Source organism: Eupeodes corollae, chromosome 2 (assembly GCF_945859685.1).
Source record: "Eupeodes corollae chromosome 2, idEupCoro1.1, whole genome shotgun sequence".
Classification (NCBI taxonomy): domain Eukaryota; kingdom Metazoa; phylum Arthropoda; class Insecta; order Diptera; family Syrphidae; genus Eupeodes; species Eupeodes corollae.
Genome location: NC_079148.1, coordinates 55,899,946 through 55,918,552, shown reverse-complemented (window position 1 = coordinate 55,918,552; position 18,607 = coordinate 55,899,946). Strand labels below are relative to the sequence as shown.

The 18,607-nt window shown below is 30.0% G+C and overlaps 1 protein-coding gene across 7 annotated transcripts in view; it reads right to left on the bottom strand.

Annotated features, from left to right (window-relative positions):
- Nucleotides 1–12,853, bottom strand: part of LOC129944731 (platelet-derived growth factor subunit A) — a 33,899-nt gene extending 21,046 nt beyond the window's left edge. For 3 of the 7 annotated variants that reach the window (XR_008781483.1, XM_056054371.1, XM_056054376.1), the window contains exons 1-2: nucleotides 12,690–12,845; nucleotides 2,101–2,351 (exon numbers count right to left, since the gene is read on the bottom strand). Coding sequence is in view for 6 of the 7 variants with exons in the window: in XM_056054371.1 (XP_055910346.1) it covers nucleotides 2,101–2,289 (189 nt within the window). In the remaining variant the exon portion in view is untranslated. Of the gene's footprint in view, nucleotides 1–2,100; nucleotides 2,352–12,455; nucleotides 12,583–12,682 lie in introns of those variants that run through there. The other 4 variants (XM_056054372.1, XM_056054373.1, XM_056054374.1 and 1 more) reach the window with 4 other exon arrangements.
- Nucleotides 12,854–18,607: the final 5,754 nt, after the last annotated feature.

Below are 18,607 nucleotides of genomic sequence, written 5' to 3'. Positions count from 1 at the left end.
ACGTAGGTTATCTTTCTAGGGTTAATGCTATACCAATAGAAGTTATAATTATAATTTATTTAATAATTATTTAATTTGTTCTTACCTTGATCGATTTTCGCTCATTTTTTTTTTATGTCGCAACAAAAAATCTAGACAACTTCTTCGAATTAAAAAAAACTGTGATTTTTTCAAAGTCCCTAAGAATTACAGTTCGACCGATTATGACAGATAAATGCAAGCATTCGCCAATTGTAAATTGTAATAGAACGTCATTTCAATTCGCCAAATTTTTTAAGTTTAAGGTGAACGTCAACTTAGCGAATGGTCGCATTCACAAAGCTAGTGGCTACGTAGTCAAGGGATTCTGATTGGCTAAATCTAACTACAAAAGTAGTTGAAATTTCCCCTCCGACGTAGTGTAAAACATTCGGCTACAAAGTTAGTGGAGAATGATTTTGACGTTTCAAAATCAGCTGCTCGGTTAAGTAACACGAATTCAAAATGAAATAAATTGTTCAATATTTAAATACAAATATAAATCATTCAAATTGTGTCTTAAATTTGATTTTATTGAATTTAAAAACAAAAAAGATAAGTTAAAGTTATCAAATCAAAAATGTTTCTTATTTTATATATTTGTATTTCTCAATAATATGACAGTTCCAGATTGACTAGCTTTGTAGTGTAGTTTTGCATTCACAAAGCTAGTTGAATTTTGACTACGTAGCCACTAGCTTTGTGAATGCGATCAATCACGAAAAAGACACATTCGCTTATTTTTTCAGGCGACTACGACATTAAGTATTTTAGTTTAAATTAATGTGAAATCAGCATAGCTTTCTTTCCGATTAGATAGCAATGACTCTGGCTCGTCATCAAGTGAAGGAAAAACAAAGTACATATTCATACAATTTGTCAAACAATCAAGGGAGCGGAGCATAAATTTGAATTTATGCAAACCTTCAAATTCTTCCAACCTCTTATCGAGAGATAATTGTAGATCCCTAAAGTGAGGAAGGACGATTTCGGAGAACATACAATCAAGAACTGCGTGCAATCTAACGCGAAGCTGGTATTGTGAAAAAATTAATATTGGTAGACTCCGGTGGGCTGGACATCTAGATCGTATCAGTCCATTGTAGTTCCTTTATCGTATGCGACTGCGTGACAGACAGACAGTAGCTTAAGCTTGAAAGATGTCGTAGACCAGGACGCCCAAAGCCTTAGGGTTTACGAAGCCAGGGCCGGATTCGAGCCAATGATGATGATAAATACTTTCGGGTTTTCATCTGTTCTAACCTTCACTTCAAAAAACATTAAGACAGTTAATTAGCTGCTGCGAAAAGAGCTATTCCTTAAATTTGGGTTCTTTTTATACGTTTAGAAAGTAAATTTATGGACCATATCGGAAAGATCAAAATTTTTCTTGTCACCGTTTCTACCATCATGGTGTATGTTGTTCACGTGTGGGTTACTGGTTCATCTTGAAAGCACTATGCCACCATTATTCTTAAATACACTAGATCTATATATATTGAAGCATTTGGAGATGGATGGAAAAAGACTATCCCATTTAGTCCTCAAGTCGATAACAACTTTGAGAGTCAACCTAGTCAAAAAATGGGAACAATTAAGGGTTGATTGTGGAGAAAAAGTTAAGATTCAACCAGACATCGGACTTGTTCTTCTTAGAAACACGTTTGATAATTTACTGGATGGCTTAGCTCGCTTAGCTATTGGTACAGCGGTTATGTACTGGAAGCTTAATCTTTTCAGTATAGAATGATATATATACAGTTTGACTACAACTTACAAGGAAGCTTCTACTGCTTGAATGGGAGAGATTATATCGTTAGACAACTTTGGCACTGAGTTATTGAACCCGAATAAATGAAGGTGACTGAATAATTTAATTGTGTTTTATTAAAAACCTAAATACATTATATTGTTAATATGTCATTCTGCATAAACTCGTGAAGAAATTTACTGTAAAATACTTGAGATATTATAAATGAAGTTTTTATATCTATTTAACTTCTATTATTCTTAAATGACCATTCATACACTAAACACACATAATTTTATAAAATACAAAATATAACATTTTATTTAACTTACCGAATTATTTTCTTCCAGTAGTTTTATATTTGTATTTCCATCTCCTCCGCCTTCGTTATTATCTTCATCATTATTTGAATTTCCATTACGATTTTTATAAAAATAATTTGAACCAGATTGTCCATTAACCAAGCTTATTGTAATTGTGACAATGATTATCAAAACTGAGCCCAACAGTGAGGATTTCATTCTTCTGCGTTTTTTATTTATTTAAATTTTTGTATTTTGTATTTGTTTTTTAAATACCAGCCCTTTTATTTGAATAAAGAAAAAATGTTTGTTTTTATTTTAAATGAATTATGTTGGATAAATAAACCTTAAAGATACTTAAAAAAAAATAAACTAACATTTTACAGGGTGATTCGTTTATATTCAAAGGATATTTCTTTAATAAATTGATAATAAATAAGGGTGTACTACTATTTGTGTACAGTTAAGGGTAAGAAAAATAGAACTTTCATTGAGAGACCAATTTGTTTATTTAAGAAAATTCCCCATCTCGATGGGAAAAGTACACCGCGAGGCGTTTTGACAAGTTTGGTTTTTAAAATAAAAAAAAGAAAATATATTATGACTGAGTCAATGACGATATAAGACTCACCCTATTCCTGCATTTGAACTTCCAATTCTACGTCTATTTACTTATGCAAGTAAACAATAAAAGAAATGAAGAAACAAATAAAAGAGTTCACTTAACACATTTTTTTCTCTTAAGTTGATAACAAATTTAGGAGTAACAGTGGCACGTAGTAAATGACATCTAACTTAATGTGATAAATTTGGAAATAACAAATATTTTCAAAAGGATTTAGTAGAAAATAAAGTTCCTGACCTATGAAATCTCAAACTAATTTTTGAAAAGTAGTCCTAATCTTTTTCGGAATGATTCACGCACTACCCGTCTTTTTTCTTTATCCTAGATACAAATACAAAAAAAATTATTCCGCGTCATAATAATTGTATTTTATTTTTATTATTTACATATTGATAGACCTACCTGCTGTTAAACCTAAATACCTTCACACGTATGACGTAGTATCGTTATACTGAATCTTGTTTGTTTTTTTTTTTTTTTTTAAATAGATAAACGGTTTCACTGTCATCCAAAAAGATATTTGTTTTAAACTCATAATCAGGCGTCTTCAATGATAAACGAAACGACCAAGCCAGCCTAGAAGCGACTAAAAGATGGGGTATACACTTGCTCCAGCTTAGCTTCTAAGTGCAAAATCGTAAGTAGTTATTTCCTATTTTACTTTCGCTGATTAATCACATATTTTACTGGCGCTAATTGTTTTCAAAATTAGCATTTTAAAATGATTCAATTGTTGAGAGTGCTACTGAATTATTCTCAAATATTTGCATGCACTTGGAACAATTATTATGTTAAAAATTTCAAAATTCATACAAAATTTTAAAATTGAATAAATTAATCATAATCTGTACAAAATAATTAGGGAATTTTTATGACGGATTAATGTTAAATTGTAGTCCCCGTAGCTTGATGGTTAGTGCGTTGAACTGTCATGCAAGGGGTCTTGGGTTTAATCCCTGCCTGTGCCACCTAACTTCACGGGTGCTGCCTCTTGCGAGGAATTGACAAATCCTCCTTTTTTCCTTGTCATGAAAAGTGCTTTCTCAAACTAGCCGTTCGGATTCGCCATACAAACTATAGGTCCCTTCCATCTCTGACAACAACTCTCGCACACAGGAATGGGTGAGAGTTGTAAGTCACTAGGCCCTGGTTCTTCATGGACTGTTGCGCCACCTTATTTATTTTTTTATTAAAACACTTTTAAGCTAACTTTGGAAAGTGGTTAATATGTTCTTTGAGGATAAAAATTACAATTTCCTTTTAACTTTCACTGCAGAGTCTAAACAATCTAAAACTTTAGGTAAAGAATCATCTATCAACTTATATAGCGTAGCTCTATTTCAATTCAGTTTAGCGTTCTCGGCCCGTTCTTACTCTCAACCAAAAAAAAACACAAATTAGATTTTTACACTCACGTATTGTGTTAAAATAAAAACACATTTGGTTGGTCCGTCAAACTTATTGATTGATGTTCAAATAGGTTCTAGTTTAATCTTCTTTATAAGCAAATATGATTTAAATTAATTTGAAAGTAATTTCATTGATTTATGTTTAACTTAAATTGTGAACCTACTTATTCGAATTTTTAATTTAAAAAAAAACACTTGATGTTTTACCGGATTGACAGGCAATACAAAAGTGCGCTACTATTGAAAAAAGACTTTAAATAACTTTGACTTAAATTATTTATAAATATTTTCTCAAGAAAGATGGTTTAACCAACCGAACGGTATGAAAAGTTTAACATCACTAGTTGCAATTCTAAGATTGGTGGTATTTATCGAAAACCCCTAATTTTAGGAAACTTGAGCTTATGACTCAAACTTTATTTTGTTAAATTTCGATTTTATATCATGTAAATTGAACGCATTTTTTTGGAAAAGAAGATTCATGCATCCGTCGTCGCCACAATTCATATCCAAAAAAATGTAAAGACTGATTTACAGCATGGCGTGAGTCATAAATATAAAGTTAAGTTATTTTCAAAGATTTTTACTCAGAGCTTAAATTCGAATTACAAATCATAAGTTCTAATTTCAATGCTTAAATTATTAAAAATAAGGAAGTTACACGAATTGAATTCTAGTGTTACCGTAAAACTGTTTAAGGTGTAAAATTTAACTGGCTATTTCGATATAACTTCCATATAAAAATAGAGATAAATGAAACATTATGCCAGTGTTAAAAAGACTCAAGCTTGTGTTATATGTATAGGGACACCTGTCCAATTATACTCTAGTTTTGGACTAAAGAATGCTTTTTAAATTACAGTCAAATTATGAAGGGTGTCAGATTCCGTTCATTGTCGTAAAAGTCCTAAGCTCCTAGCAATGAACAATCTATAAGAGGTGATCTGTGATACACATATCGAGTACTGAAAGCTGATTAGTCCCCTTGATGCAAGTGGTTATCGTGGAAAATGTCATTGTTATTGGGTAACTCTTTAACTGCAGGAGACATCATTCAGTTTTTGAAGCATTCAATTTTACATGGGTGATATTCCGACAATGCTGTCGAAATCTGAATCAATGAAATTAGCTTATTGTACGCTGCAGTTGAAGATCTAAATCTGAAGAATAAGAATGCGAATCGAAAAAACATAAGGGTTCAGTTATCGCAAAGTTCAATGTGGATTAAAAGTTTTAGGTTTGGACGTCATTTGTGAGTATTAAGAAATTATTCGGCGATAAAACGAATAACTATAGAAATTGAGCACTTTTTTTGGCATGAAACCATCCAATATAACTTGAATTAAATGTATCATTAGAGATATAATTTGTAATAGAACGAAAAAGAGATTTGTCGATAGAAAAAGCATAGCATTTTTTTTTTAAACACTGATTTTGGTTCACTAAATTCCACATTGAAAATTTGAGTTTTTGAAGAAGGGCACTTTTAATAATGTTGGAATGATCCAACGTAAACCAGGCTACATTTAAGGCAGTTAAGTATGATATTAAATTATACTAATTTTAAACTTATTAAACATCGTACTAAGACCCTTTAACACTTGAAACATTATATGAAATTTTAAACTTAAATTAAAACTATACTTGAGTGGCAAATTCCAAAATTCCTAGCAGCATATTACATTCTTCTTTTATTTTGCGTTAATGTCATTATTTAGTATTTAGTATTTATTTATTTATTCATCAATCAGACAAAAATATCTTACAGACTACTTGAAAATAACTTACATAAATAAAAATAAATATATATGGGTATGTACATAGTATTTTGCTTATTTCAAAAATTAATTATAAAAGGACGTTGTAGGTTACATTTAATTGTAGAACGATTACTATGAAAGTCAAAATCAAAAACACAAGAAATACGATTAACTTCACGGACACAGCGAGTTACTGGCTCATTTTTGGCATAATTTGTCCTATGATCGCTTTCAAAAAATAAAAATCTAGTCCTCAGAGGACGACTTGGAGCATACAAATCAATTAAAGACAGAAGCGAAGAACAATTAATACGAAAAGACAAAATATCACTTACAAACAATACAGAGTACATTTTCTACGGTTTTCGAGTGACTGAATATCGATTAGCTTACATCTAGTTGAATAAGACGGCATTTCAATATTCCAACCAAGTTTCCAAATAACGAACCTAGTGAACTTTTTCTGAACATTTTCAATTCTAGTACAATGAATGTTGTAATGAGGGTTCCATATAACACATCCGTACTCTAAAATGACATAAGCATTATACAGGCATTTTAGAGTATAGGGATCAGTAAAATCAGATGAATTACGTTTTATGAAACCAAGCATGGTGTTAGATTTTGCAATGATGTATTCGATATGTTTTATAAAGTTTAATTTACAATCAAATACTATTCCCAAATCTTTTTTTTCAAAAACTCTTTTTAGAATATTATTGTTTATTTTGTAGTCGAATTTGATTGGATTGGCAATACGCGAAAAGGTAAAACAATGACATTTGGAGACATTCAAAAACAAGTCATTAATGGTGCACCAATTAGTTAAACAATCAAGATCGTCTTGGAGTAGATGGCAGTCGCGAGAGGATTTAATGCTTTTAAAGAATTTAAGATCGTCCGCAAAAAGAAGGCGGTGTGAGTTTTTAAAAACGTTGGGCATGTCATTAATAAAAATCAAGAACAATAACGGTCCAAGATGACTACCTTGAGCTACGCCAGAGGTTACCAAAAACGGAGAAGATTGAATGTTATCTATGGAAACAATTTGATAACATTTCGTTAAGTAGGAAGAAAGCCATGATAGCATAGCAGAGTGAAAACCTGCGCTTTTTAGTTTAGATTATTAGTATCAAATGATTCACTCTATCGAACTTATTCTGCAAGTAGTTCCTTTAAGAAAAATACACCCTTTATTATTTTAAAACTTTAATTATTATTAAAAAAATTATCTTACTTAAAATAATAGCAAGAATATACGTTCAATTATAAGTACGTGAGCTTTGGCTTATTAAAAAAAATTAAAATTTATTACCTACTCAATCTGTCTTATAATTTAAATATATGTAGCTAAGGTACATTCGAGTAGGTACTTCTTTTGTTCATACCTACATATTGTAATATTATTTTTTTTGTCAGTAAATAAAATAGGTAGGTACTTAAGATTTATAAAGTAAAATAAGTTGAAATTGCTCGTATTCATTCATTTTGTATTCATATACAGGCCTTTGAAAGTATAAATATTAATGCTTGCATGTTGCATTTGGGTTGGTTGTCAGATATGCAATCAAAGCATCTTAGAGGGCTTTTAAAGATCGCGTAGTTTATATTGCATGAGTTATGTTCAAGAATGTTTTTTACTACTGAAATATATCCGGAAAGCTTACTTTGTAAACAACAAAAGTCTCGAATATTATTAATTTTGTATCGATTCGAGAATGAGTTTTTAAGCTGAGGAAATACTTAATATAAAGTTGAGGTAGGTACTAATAGTGTCGGCATTATGGAAACAAATGTGGATACAATTCCTTGGTTAAAGGGTTTGCCAATAAGATGTGTCGTTTTGAATAGTCCACTATTTAAGCGGTTATCAGCTTTTGAAATTTTAAAAGATAAATAACTCCGTTATTAAAAATGGACTACATTTTAAAAACTCATTGAAATTTTACTTAAAAAACGCCTGACGGTGTAATTTTTCAAAGAGGCAATCACAATATTGGCTACAGATATCTTAAACTTTTTTTAATGTTCAACACTTTAAAAATTGAATTTATGAAGTTATCGATTACTGCATACTTACAGCCATACAACTGTGAATTGATCGAGAAAAATCTTATTTAAATGACATGTACCTGCAACTGTATGCGTTAATGGAATAACTTCCTTCTTACAATGAACTAAACAATTATTTTTATTGCTATTCATAAAAACTTGTTTTTTAGTATCAATATGTTGAAAAATACTTGAACTTAAAAGTTAAGAATTCCAGTATCAGAACTTATAAAGGAGACAATGGATTGAAATTTTTAAAGAGGTAACGATGTACATTGGTTTTGCATACATCTGCAAATTGTAAGAATTGGGAAATTATAAGCCGGGTTAAGTATTTTATATTCATATATTCCGGTTAAAGAAAGAAATCTCTGTACTTCACCGTACGTACAAAATTAGTCTCTAGTTATCTGATAAACATTTTTAGAATAACGATTCGCTCTTGAATTCTTCAAGTACTGTCAATATCTTTTGTACTTCAATTTTTCTCAAATTCATTGAATATTGTTTAAGTAACTTTTACTTTCATTCATACAAGTCTCTCAAAAAGAAATTTAGAGGAGTTATTTGAGAAATTGATAAGGAATTTAATTAGAGTTAGAATTGAATAAAAGGTGGAATTAAAAAAATTGAAATTCAAGTCAAGTAAAATTCCTCCACTTAAAACTAATATTTAAAAAAGTAAATCAAATATCAAGAAATTGTATAAAAGAGTTGTTCTTAAGTACCAATACATCTTATAAAGGGTAATTTTTAGCTATTATCTTTTTGGCAACACTGGTTTAAACAGCTGACGAACGTTTGTGTTTTGTTTCACTGTCAAATATCTTCATTTTGGTCTATAATTTAACCATAAATCGTCTTACAAACGAACATCGCTTGCAAATTATTGAATGTTATTATCAAAATGCGTTAAGAAAGTTCATCGCTCGCTTCTTCCATTTTATGGTCAGTTCAATCGACTCAATCGGCCATTCGGGCTATTGTGATTAAATTTCGCACTAAATTTACATTGTTGGACATTAAGTCACCAACACGCTTACGTAGAGTGCGAACTGAAGAAAACATCGCAGCGGTATCGGTCAGTGTTAATGATGACCATCAATTATCGATTCGTCGCCTTTCACAGGAATTGGGCCTCTGTTACTCAACAACGTGGAAAATTTTGTGTGATGCTTTATAAAATACAGCTGGTGCAAGAATTGAAGCCGAACAACCTACTGGAACATAAAATTTTTGGTTGATGGGCTCTTGGTTGGTCTTGAAAAATTGTGTTCAGCGACGAAGCTCATTTTTGGCTCAAAGGGTACGTAAAAAAGAGACTGGGATGCGACCCACACTGATAACTTCCATCCCGTCTGTCGATTTGTCTTGCTTAAAAGTTTGTCTATATGTACTCGATCAATTTTACCAAATTTGCGTACTATTTTTTGTAGATTTTATTTTTTATGAAAAAAACGGACTGTTGGATTTTTATATAAAAATTACTGAATATTAAAAACAATATTTTCTGTTAAATAAATTAAGTTTGAAGCCAATATTTTTAATTTTTGAAAAGCTATTTGAGCCGAAAGTAAATTTTTACCAAGTTTTAGTATTGTTTTTTTTTAGAGTTTTTTTTTGTAAAAAAAACTGTCAATTCGAATTTTTTAAAATTTTAATAAATGTTGAAAACAATATTTCTTATAAGATAAAATTACTTTGAAACCAATATTTAAAATTTTTAAAGAGATATTTGAGTCGAAAATCAATTTTTACCAACTATTATAATTTTTTGTACAAAAACGTCAATTTGATTTTTTTCAAACTTTGACTGAATGTTGACAACAAGATTTTTTGATAGATAAAAGTAAATTAAAGCCAACATCTCAAAGTTTTGAAAAGATATTTGAGTCGAAAATCAACTTTTACCAACTTTTATACATTTTTTTTTGGTTTTTATTTTTTGTAAAAAAACTGTCAATTTGATTTTTCTCAACACTTTTCAAAATGTTGAAAACAATATTTCTTATAAGATAAAATAAGCTTGAAGCCTAAATTTCAAGTTTTTGAAGAGATATTTGAATCGATATTAAATTTTTACGAACTTTGAGTAGTGTTTTTTTTTTTAGATTTTTATTTTTTATAAAAAAAATTGTCAATTAGATTTTTCTCAAAATTTTACCAGATGTCAAAAACATTATTTTTCGTTGCACAAAACTGTTTTAGAGATGAAATCGTATTTCAGTCGTAAAATTTTGGAGGTGACAAATTTTTTTTCAGTTTTATTGATTTATAAAAAAACCGTTATATTGATTTTTTTTTTAAATATACCTGTTTGGTATTACGTTACAATATATTATATAAAATTTAATTCAAGTCTCTAGCGCTTTTGGTTCGTAAGATATTTAGGGTTAACCAAAATTTTCACCTTTTTTCAAACTGCCATGCAATTTTTTTGAGAGCCCTTTCTGCATCTTTCTGCCTTATTATCTGTATAACAAAATTTATTTGAAGTCGATATCACTTTTGGTTCTTGAGCTATGGAGGACGAAAAAACGTCGCTAACGTACGGACGTACAAACGTACGTACACACGCACGCACAGACATCTTTCTAAAAATCTTTTATTTCGACTCTAGGGACCTTGGAACGTCGAGAAATGTCAAAATTTTTAATTTGACAAATCGGACCCATTACAATAACTTCCTATGGGAAGTTAATAAGCAAAATTTTCAATTTTGGCGTGAATATCAGCTAAAAGCATTGCAAGAGCTACCAATCCATCCAGAAAAGTTACAGTTTCGTGCGGTTTATGGTCTGGTGGCATCATTGGACAGTACTTCTTTTGATATGATGTGAATCGTAACGTAACTGTGAATGTTGAGCTCTACCGTGAGATGATATCAACTTTTGTTTGCCCAAAATGCAAGAGCTTTACTCGCATGACATGTGGTTTCAACAAGACGGTGCCACATGCCACACAGCAATGAATGAAGGTCTGTGAACATTTTATTTCACGTTCGGGACAGGTCAATTGGCCGCCTAGATTGTGCGATTTAAAGCCTTAAGACTATTTTATGTGGGGGTCTATGCAGCCAAGCCCGCTTCAATTGACGCATTGGAAGACAACATTGAAGCATTTATTCGTGAGATACCGACACAGGCTTGAATGAGTACTTTTTTAAATACTTATTACTGTGTGTTTTTGTTTTGCTTTAATTTGTAATGAAATACTGTTCCACTTTATTCCTTTAAAAATACATTTTTAAAACGAAAGTATATTTAATACATTAAAAAAAACAAGTTTAACGCTTCAAAACAGTTGGATTAAAATAATTTTAACCACAATTATGAAGACTGCTGAATTCTTGTATCAATTCTTATGAAGGGTTGTTGTTTAAAAGAAAAAACAACAAATTCATTGAAACAATCGAAAAACCAGGAAAGATATGTGATGTAATTCTATGTAATAATTCAATTGAATTTTAAATCAATTAATAATCAGTAAAAATGTGCAATCACATTATTGATTGTATTCTTTTTCATTATATTACCTTGCGCCCGGCAGCTTACCGGTGATTTTTAGTCATAGATTCTAACAGTGGTGGCCTTAGGTTCTTATGAGAAGTTTGAAAGTATGTATGTAATTTTATAACCTTAGCCTAAAAATGCCTTTGTTTATAATTCATTTTTTATTTTTACAACTTGAAAATGTGTACCTATCTGAATATTGTTAAAACCATGTCATTTAATGAACTTGCTGTTTTAACATTCTTCAAGAGGACTATCCAAAATCATTTAAAGAAGGAGATGGTATTAATATATCGTTAAAGCACTAATTAAAACTAAATTTAAAGCATGTGTCACACTCTATTTGCTTTGTAAACAAGTCTTTATCTTCTTTTTGTTCTCATACAAAAACCAATCATTTTGCCGGAAGTTGTTTTCTAAAGGTTATTTATTTTTGTATCAAATACCCTTTGAATGTAGGTACCTTTATTATAGGTTCTTTATGAACTATGTATTTCACAATATTTTTCAAATTTACTTTACGATAGATATTGACAGGAACTTCACCAATATATCCCTACAATAAATTGATAATGATGATTTTTAACTAAGAATTAGTTATTTTAAACTAAAGACAGGCTAAACAAAACATTATAAACAAAAATAACTAGAACTAGCATATTCACAGAATTTTTCCCGCCCGTTAAAACTGATTGCAATTGTGGGCAACGTTATTTTATTTTTATTTACTTCGAACAGGAAGTAATATAGTAACAATGGTTTGAATGACAAACAAAACAACTGGCTCCGATTCACTGCACATTATTTTGCATTTTTTGTTTTTATCAAATTCACGATAGCAAAATAACAAAAATAAACGGAAAACTGATTTTCATATGAACCAATTTTCTAGTTACACCAGCCACACATAATCACACATGTTTTCGTTTTCTTTTACTATTTAAATTAAAATACAAAAACAAAAATTATAAAGCACGCATTAAAGCAAAAATTATGTGTGCCCATCGAGGCCAAAACGTATACATACACTATGGATATATTTATTGACACTTTATAAAAGTTTAGTAAAAAAAAAACTGGTTGGTAGTATATTTATTTATTGTTATCTGTCATTATAGTTAATTCACGCAAAATTAAAATATAGTTAATATCAACTAAAATAGACGTCACCGAAAATAATTAAGTTGTCTATAAATAAAAATAAAATACTTCATAAATAAAATAATTAAAAACAAAATAAAATAATGAGTTTACCACGTACGTACGTACAGAGAAAGAGAGAGGAAGAGGTCGTTTTAACTACGCGCTGCGAGATTTCGAATTAAACTGATATTGCAAACTTGTACCTACGCTCTTTAAACACAGATTAGTTATTTCGTTGCATTTAAACTCGTGTGACTACCGCTAACAGGTATTTTTTCATTAAGACACGTACAAATGAGTATACGATCTACAGGTGTTTCGACTCCACCGCACCATCACCAGTGATGCCCAATCTTTTCGATTCGATAAAACTGTATTTAATACTTTATTAATACGCACTAGATAGTATTTCTACCACGATAAGACACTTAAAATTATGATGTCTAAAGCTATGTTAAAGCTTTATAGGGTGTTTTAGAATACAATCATTTTCCATTGACTCGAATCATATTTCCTGCTATCGTATATCTCTCTTGAATAAAACTCCAAAATACCAATCAAATCCCAGGAAAAAATTTTTAAAATCATGTTCGTTCCTAATTTTCGACACAGAGAAAGATTCGTAAAGAAAGTTATATTATTATAGCTTTCAATAGAGAATTGTCACCTTTAGTCTTTGATTTTAGGTATTTTGAAAAGAATAAAGCTAAACATAAACATAAACATTTAAAGCTTCTATTCTTCATAATTTGTCTTTAAATCTAATATCATCAATAAAATTAAGATAAAATAATAAATAATCTTAATCAAAACCACAATAAAACGAATGCTATTTATGAAGTTTTAGTACCCGCTGCGTGATGGTTAGTGCGTAGGACTGTAATGTCAGAGGCCTAAGGGTTTAATCTCTTCCTGTGTCACCTAAAATTTGTTATTAATGGTACTCCCTCTTGCAAGAAATTGAAAATACTTCCTGCCACGAAAAGTGCTTATTCAAGTTCGCATTTTTCATACAAATTTGTTTTCCCTTCATTCCTGAATTGACTCTCACAAAGGCGTGGTTGATAGTTGTAAGTCACTAGACCTTGGTTTTCATGAACTGATTCTCCACCTTATTATTAAATTTATTTTTTACTTATGGAGTTATAATGAAGGGAAGTATGATTTTTAATGGACATAAAACCAGCTACGAATAAAATGATAATGTAATTGAAAATGATCACAAGGTTAGTAACATGAACACCCTTTACGCCTGATATCTTATAACGCATTTCTATTAATAAAACAAACATAGTACATAAATGTATACATAAATGTAGATAAGTGATATCTTTTGTTTATATTGAAAACACAATAAAAAAAGTTCAAGTTTTTTATCGTAGACGGCAGCACTGGTTACTTTTGTACAAATATTCGAAGTTTACTCTCAGAGTGTTTGCTTATGCTTCTTTTGCTTCTCAAAACCAAAGTCTGAATCTAAACTTCTTATAAACCTTAATGAGTTCCCAATATCCTCCCTCTATTCTCTCTGATAGATAGCCTCCTACGTCTGAACTCTGAAGAGCTAGCGAAAGAAGGGTTATAATTTTTATCGAAAGAGAAACTTTTCGAAGTCTTATCAAACCTGTTGCAACTTTTTGAATATAGAATTATAAGAACTATAAAAATATTACGTTATTGTTATTGTTAAGCTGTTTTTATCAGATAGCATTGTACGTTCGTATCGCGGTCGCGTCGTCGTTGACGTCTGCGTTCCTTGGTTGATGTTCTCTCTCTAAATGCATAAAAGGCGTCGCGTTGCTACAGAATGGAATGACTATGACTAATCACAATGATTTTCGACAAATTTAACACTCCATCGGTTTAATTTATTCGCACTTCAAAATATAGGAACTTAAATAAATTTCTTGTTAGTCAGAGAGACGAGAGTTCAAGCCGCGTACCGTCTCCAGGTAGGTATTGAAATGAAATTAGGTATACAAGATAAAAATGTCTTCCGGAAATGGTACATGATTTTAACTCTTCAAAGACCCACTTTTAAGAAGAAAAATTCTTCTTTAATCAAACCGGCCGGCAGCGGTATCGCATTGCAAAAATCAATCGATAATAATTTCACATCCAAAGGAATGTGTCAATCGATGCTGAGTGAACGGATTTAGATTTTTTATTACGTGACATTGAACCCATCGTGATGATGATGGTGATGGTGACTAAGGTCAATTACTTATTGCAATAAAACTGTCCAAAATGTTATTGCATTTTTTTTGTTTAATTTGAAAGTTTTAATTTGTTGTTATTTTTATTTTACTCCGATGCAAATGTTTCCTCTTAACTTCTAGAAACATTTCAAGACAATTTTTAACTTGCAAGGATTTAAATCCTTAATTTATGTACATATGCATACGTATGAAACAATTTGTTTTGAGTCATCCGGAATTATTATAGCAATCTTAAAACAAGCAATCTGTTGGAGCTTGAAGACAGCATGAACGCAAGAAAAGTGAATAGTAACTGGAGCTTAACCAATAAATGTTTTCGAATTTAAATCAGATTTAAAATGTTTGTTCTTTCATTATGCATGCAATTAGTTGTAAATCACTAGGCCCTAGTTCTCAGCGGTCTGTTACCCGACCTAATTTATGTCTATTATTTAGAACCATTTGATGTCTTATTTAATTTAAATAAATTTCAATAATTTCTTATGTTATACTTAAATTAAATTTTAAAACGGTTGAAAAAATAAGATCAAACTGATGCTTTCATTTTTCAATACGAGTCGAATCGTAATAAAAAGAGGTTTAACTTCCCTAAAAAGTGAAGCTGAAGGAAAGGGATAGTGAATTTTTGTTTTAAATCAGTAAATAATTTTGGACGTGGTGTAATATTTAAAGAAGCTATTTATAAAAAATTAAAGTAAGAAAAAGACTTAGTTTTTTAATACAAAATTGATGATCAAAAGAAATTTTGTATAAACAGCTCGTTAATATAAGTAAGGTAATGAATTGCAGGAAAACCGTTAGACTTTTAAAATATTGGTAGATATTTTTAAAATAACTACATCTTCTTGTTACAATAAAGTAAAACTAAAAATAGCTTATAATTAAACACAGGATTCCAAAATCATAAAAATCTTTTGTGGGAATGAGCAAAGATTTTAACCAACTTTTTATAACATACCACTTCTGAGAAGTGTTTTTTGGTTAACACTTAACACGTTTTCCTACCCCTAGAATAATTCCCTTCCTAAAAATTGTGTTTAAAGTTTGTTTTATTTACTATACATTATTTTAAAGAGTTTCTGGTAATAATTTGTAGGTTTTAGTTAAAAAATATTATATTACTAAAATATACTTGTTTTGTTCCAAAATAAAAAAGAGACTGGGAACTTCCCATCCCGTCTGTCGATTTGTCTTGCTTAAAAGTTCGTAGGGTTTAATCCAAAGTTGTTAGTTGAATTATTCTTAAACATTTGAAAAATACTAACAATATTTTTCATATAAAGAACTAGTTTAGTTTGAAAATCTAGTTTTGTTAAAAAGATTTTTAGTCGAAAGCAAACTTTTTTGTTAGATAAAAAAAGTTTGAAGACAATATTTTTAATTTTTGAAAAGCTATTTGAGTCGAAAGTAAATTTTTACCAAGTTTTAGTATTGGTTTTTTGTTAGGTTTTTATTTTTTGTAAAAGAAAACTGTCGATTTCGATTTTTCTCAAAAATTTACTTAGTGTTGACAATAATATTTTTTAAAGATAAATGTAGTTTTGGCTTTAAACTCAAAGTTTTGAAAAGATATTTGAGTCGAAAATCAATTTTTACCAACTTTTAATAATGTTTTTGTATAAAAAAATTGTCAATTATATTTTTTTCAAAATCTTGCCAGATGTTAAAAACGTTATTTTTCGTTGCACAAAATTAATTGGAGATAAAATCATTTTGTATAAGTAAAATTTTCGAGGTAACACATTTTTTTTTCAGTTTTTTTGATTTATAAAAAAACCATTAATTAGATTTTTTCCCAAAAATATACTTGTTTTGTATTCAAGTCTCTATCGTTTTTGAGATATTTAGGGTTAACCAAAATGTTAATTTTTTTTAAACTGCTGTGGTAAGAAAACCACCCACGCAATTTTTTGAGAGCCCTTTCTGCATCTTTCTTCCTTATTAGAAACATTTATTTGAAGTCGATTTTTTTTTCTGGTTCTTGAGTTATGGACGACTAAAAAACGTCACAAACGTACGTACAAACGCACGCATAGACATCTTTGTAAAAATCTTTTATTTCGACTCTAGGGACCTTAAAACGTCGAGACATGTCAAAATTTTCAATTTGACAAATCGGACTCATTACAATAACTTCCTATGGGAAGTTAATAATTCGATCAACTTGCAATTCCTCCCGCTCCAACTGCCAAGAATTATTTTTCTTTGAGATTATTTATAAGCTTAAGTTTGAATAATTTACCAGGAGGTTTTCGTAAAAATTTTACTATCATTCCCGAAGTACATGATTTCAGACAAAAAAGCGTTTTTAGTTTTATTCATGTATTTGCTCGAAACTTTAAATATTGAGAATGTGATATAGACGAGAAAGATTACTTTTTACTTGCGACACAGACGAACTATATGTTAAGTATTGCATTCGTTAAAAAATTCGATTCCATATCCGTCTTTCTGTGTGTCTGTCCTCGTCCATACAGCCCAAATCATTGGGCTAGGGTTCAAACTTCGAAATTAAAGCTTTAAGCAAATTCGGGTAAAGCGTTTGTTCAGCTCTTTTCTTTTAAGATCAAAAGTAACAGTACAATTTTTTTTGAACAAAATCGAAAACTAGGATTTGCTCAAAAGAACCAATAGATTTTCCCCCTTTTTTTAAGAACTCATTAACCGAATTCAATACAATTTTTCTGTACAAGCCTTCATATGCAGTACGTAGCGTGATGGTTAGTTTGTACTGGACTGTTAACAAAATGTGAAAAACAAAAAATGTTAATGTTAAAAATGTTAAAAATGATAGTTAGATTTGCTGCTGTGGTTGTTCTAGTTTAAAGTAGTTTATAGGTAGAATAGGTAGTTTAAGTTGGCTTTAAGTTTTATATTAAGGACCTTATTTTAAGTAGTTTTAAGTAAAAATAAAAAAAGGATATTGACATTAGTTTTTTTTGTTCAAAATTTCTAATAAATTCAATTTTATTGAAGTAAAATAGATCTTCGGGCCGAAATGTATTAGCATTAAGAGTTATAGTTCAACTTAGAGTAACCGTTTGGGACCTGTAAGTTAGGTGTAAGTTATACTTAATTAGGCTAGTTTTATGAATGAATTTAAAAAAAAAGTGCCTTGGACTGTCATGCAAGGGGTCTTCGGTTCAATCCTTGCCTGTGCCACCTAACTTTTTTGCCTGCCTCTTGGGAAGAATTGACAAATCTTCCAAGAGTAATTCTTGTCATGAAAAAGTGCTTTCTCAAATTAGCAGTTTGGATTCGTCATAAAAACTGTAGGTCCCTTCCACCTCTGGCAACACTACTCGCACACAGGAATGGTTGAGGGTTGTAGGTACTAGTATTTGATGATCAAAAATGTAAACATTATTTTCATTATTTTTAAAAAAGTAATTATTTTTTTTTTCGAAATTTGATATGGAAGCGAGTCGAAATGCTGTATTTTAAAATACTGTAAGGTCAAAATTCTGTATAATACTGTATGATCATAGGTATGTTTAATGTATGTCTGTACATAATATGTTTTATATTCTGTATTTCAAGAAACTGTACATTTAAAATACTGTATCTCAAAATTCTGTACTGTCAAAATACTGTAGCTCATAATAATTTTAATACTGGATGGTTTTGACAGATTAATTAGTTTAGTGCAATTTTGTATGGCATTGTTGATTATGATAAGAACTATTCATGTGCATATTTGTTTACATTGCCAAAATGGTTTTTACTTTTCAGCTCTATTTACAGAATTTTGAAATACATAATTTTGATATTAAAATTTTGAGATACAGCAGATTGATCGTGCAGTATTTTGTACATA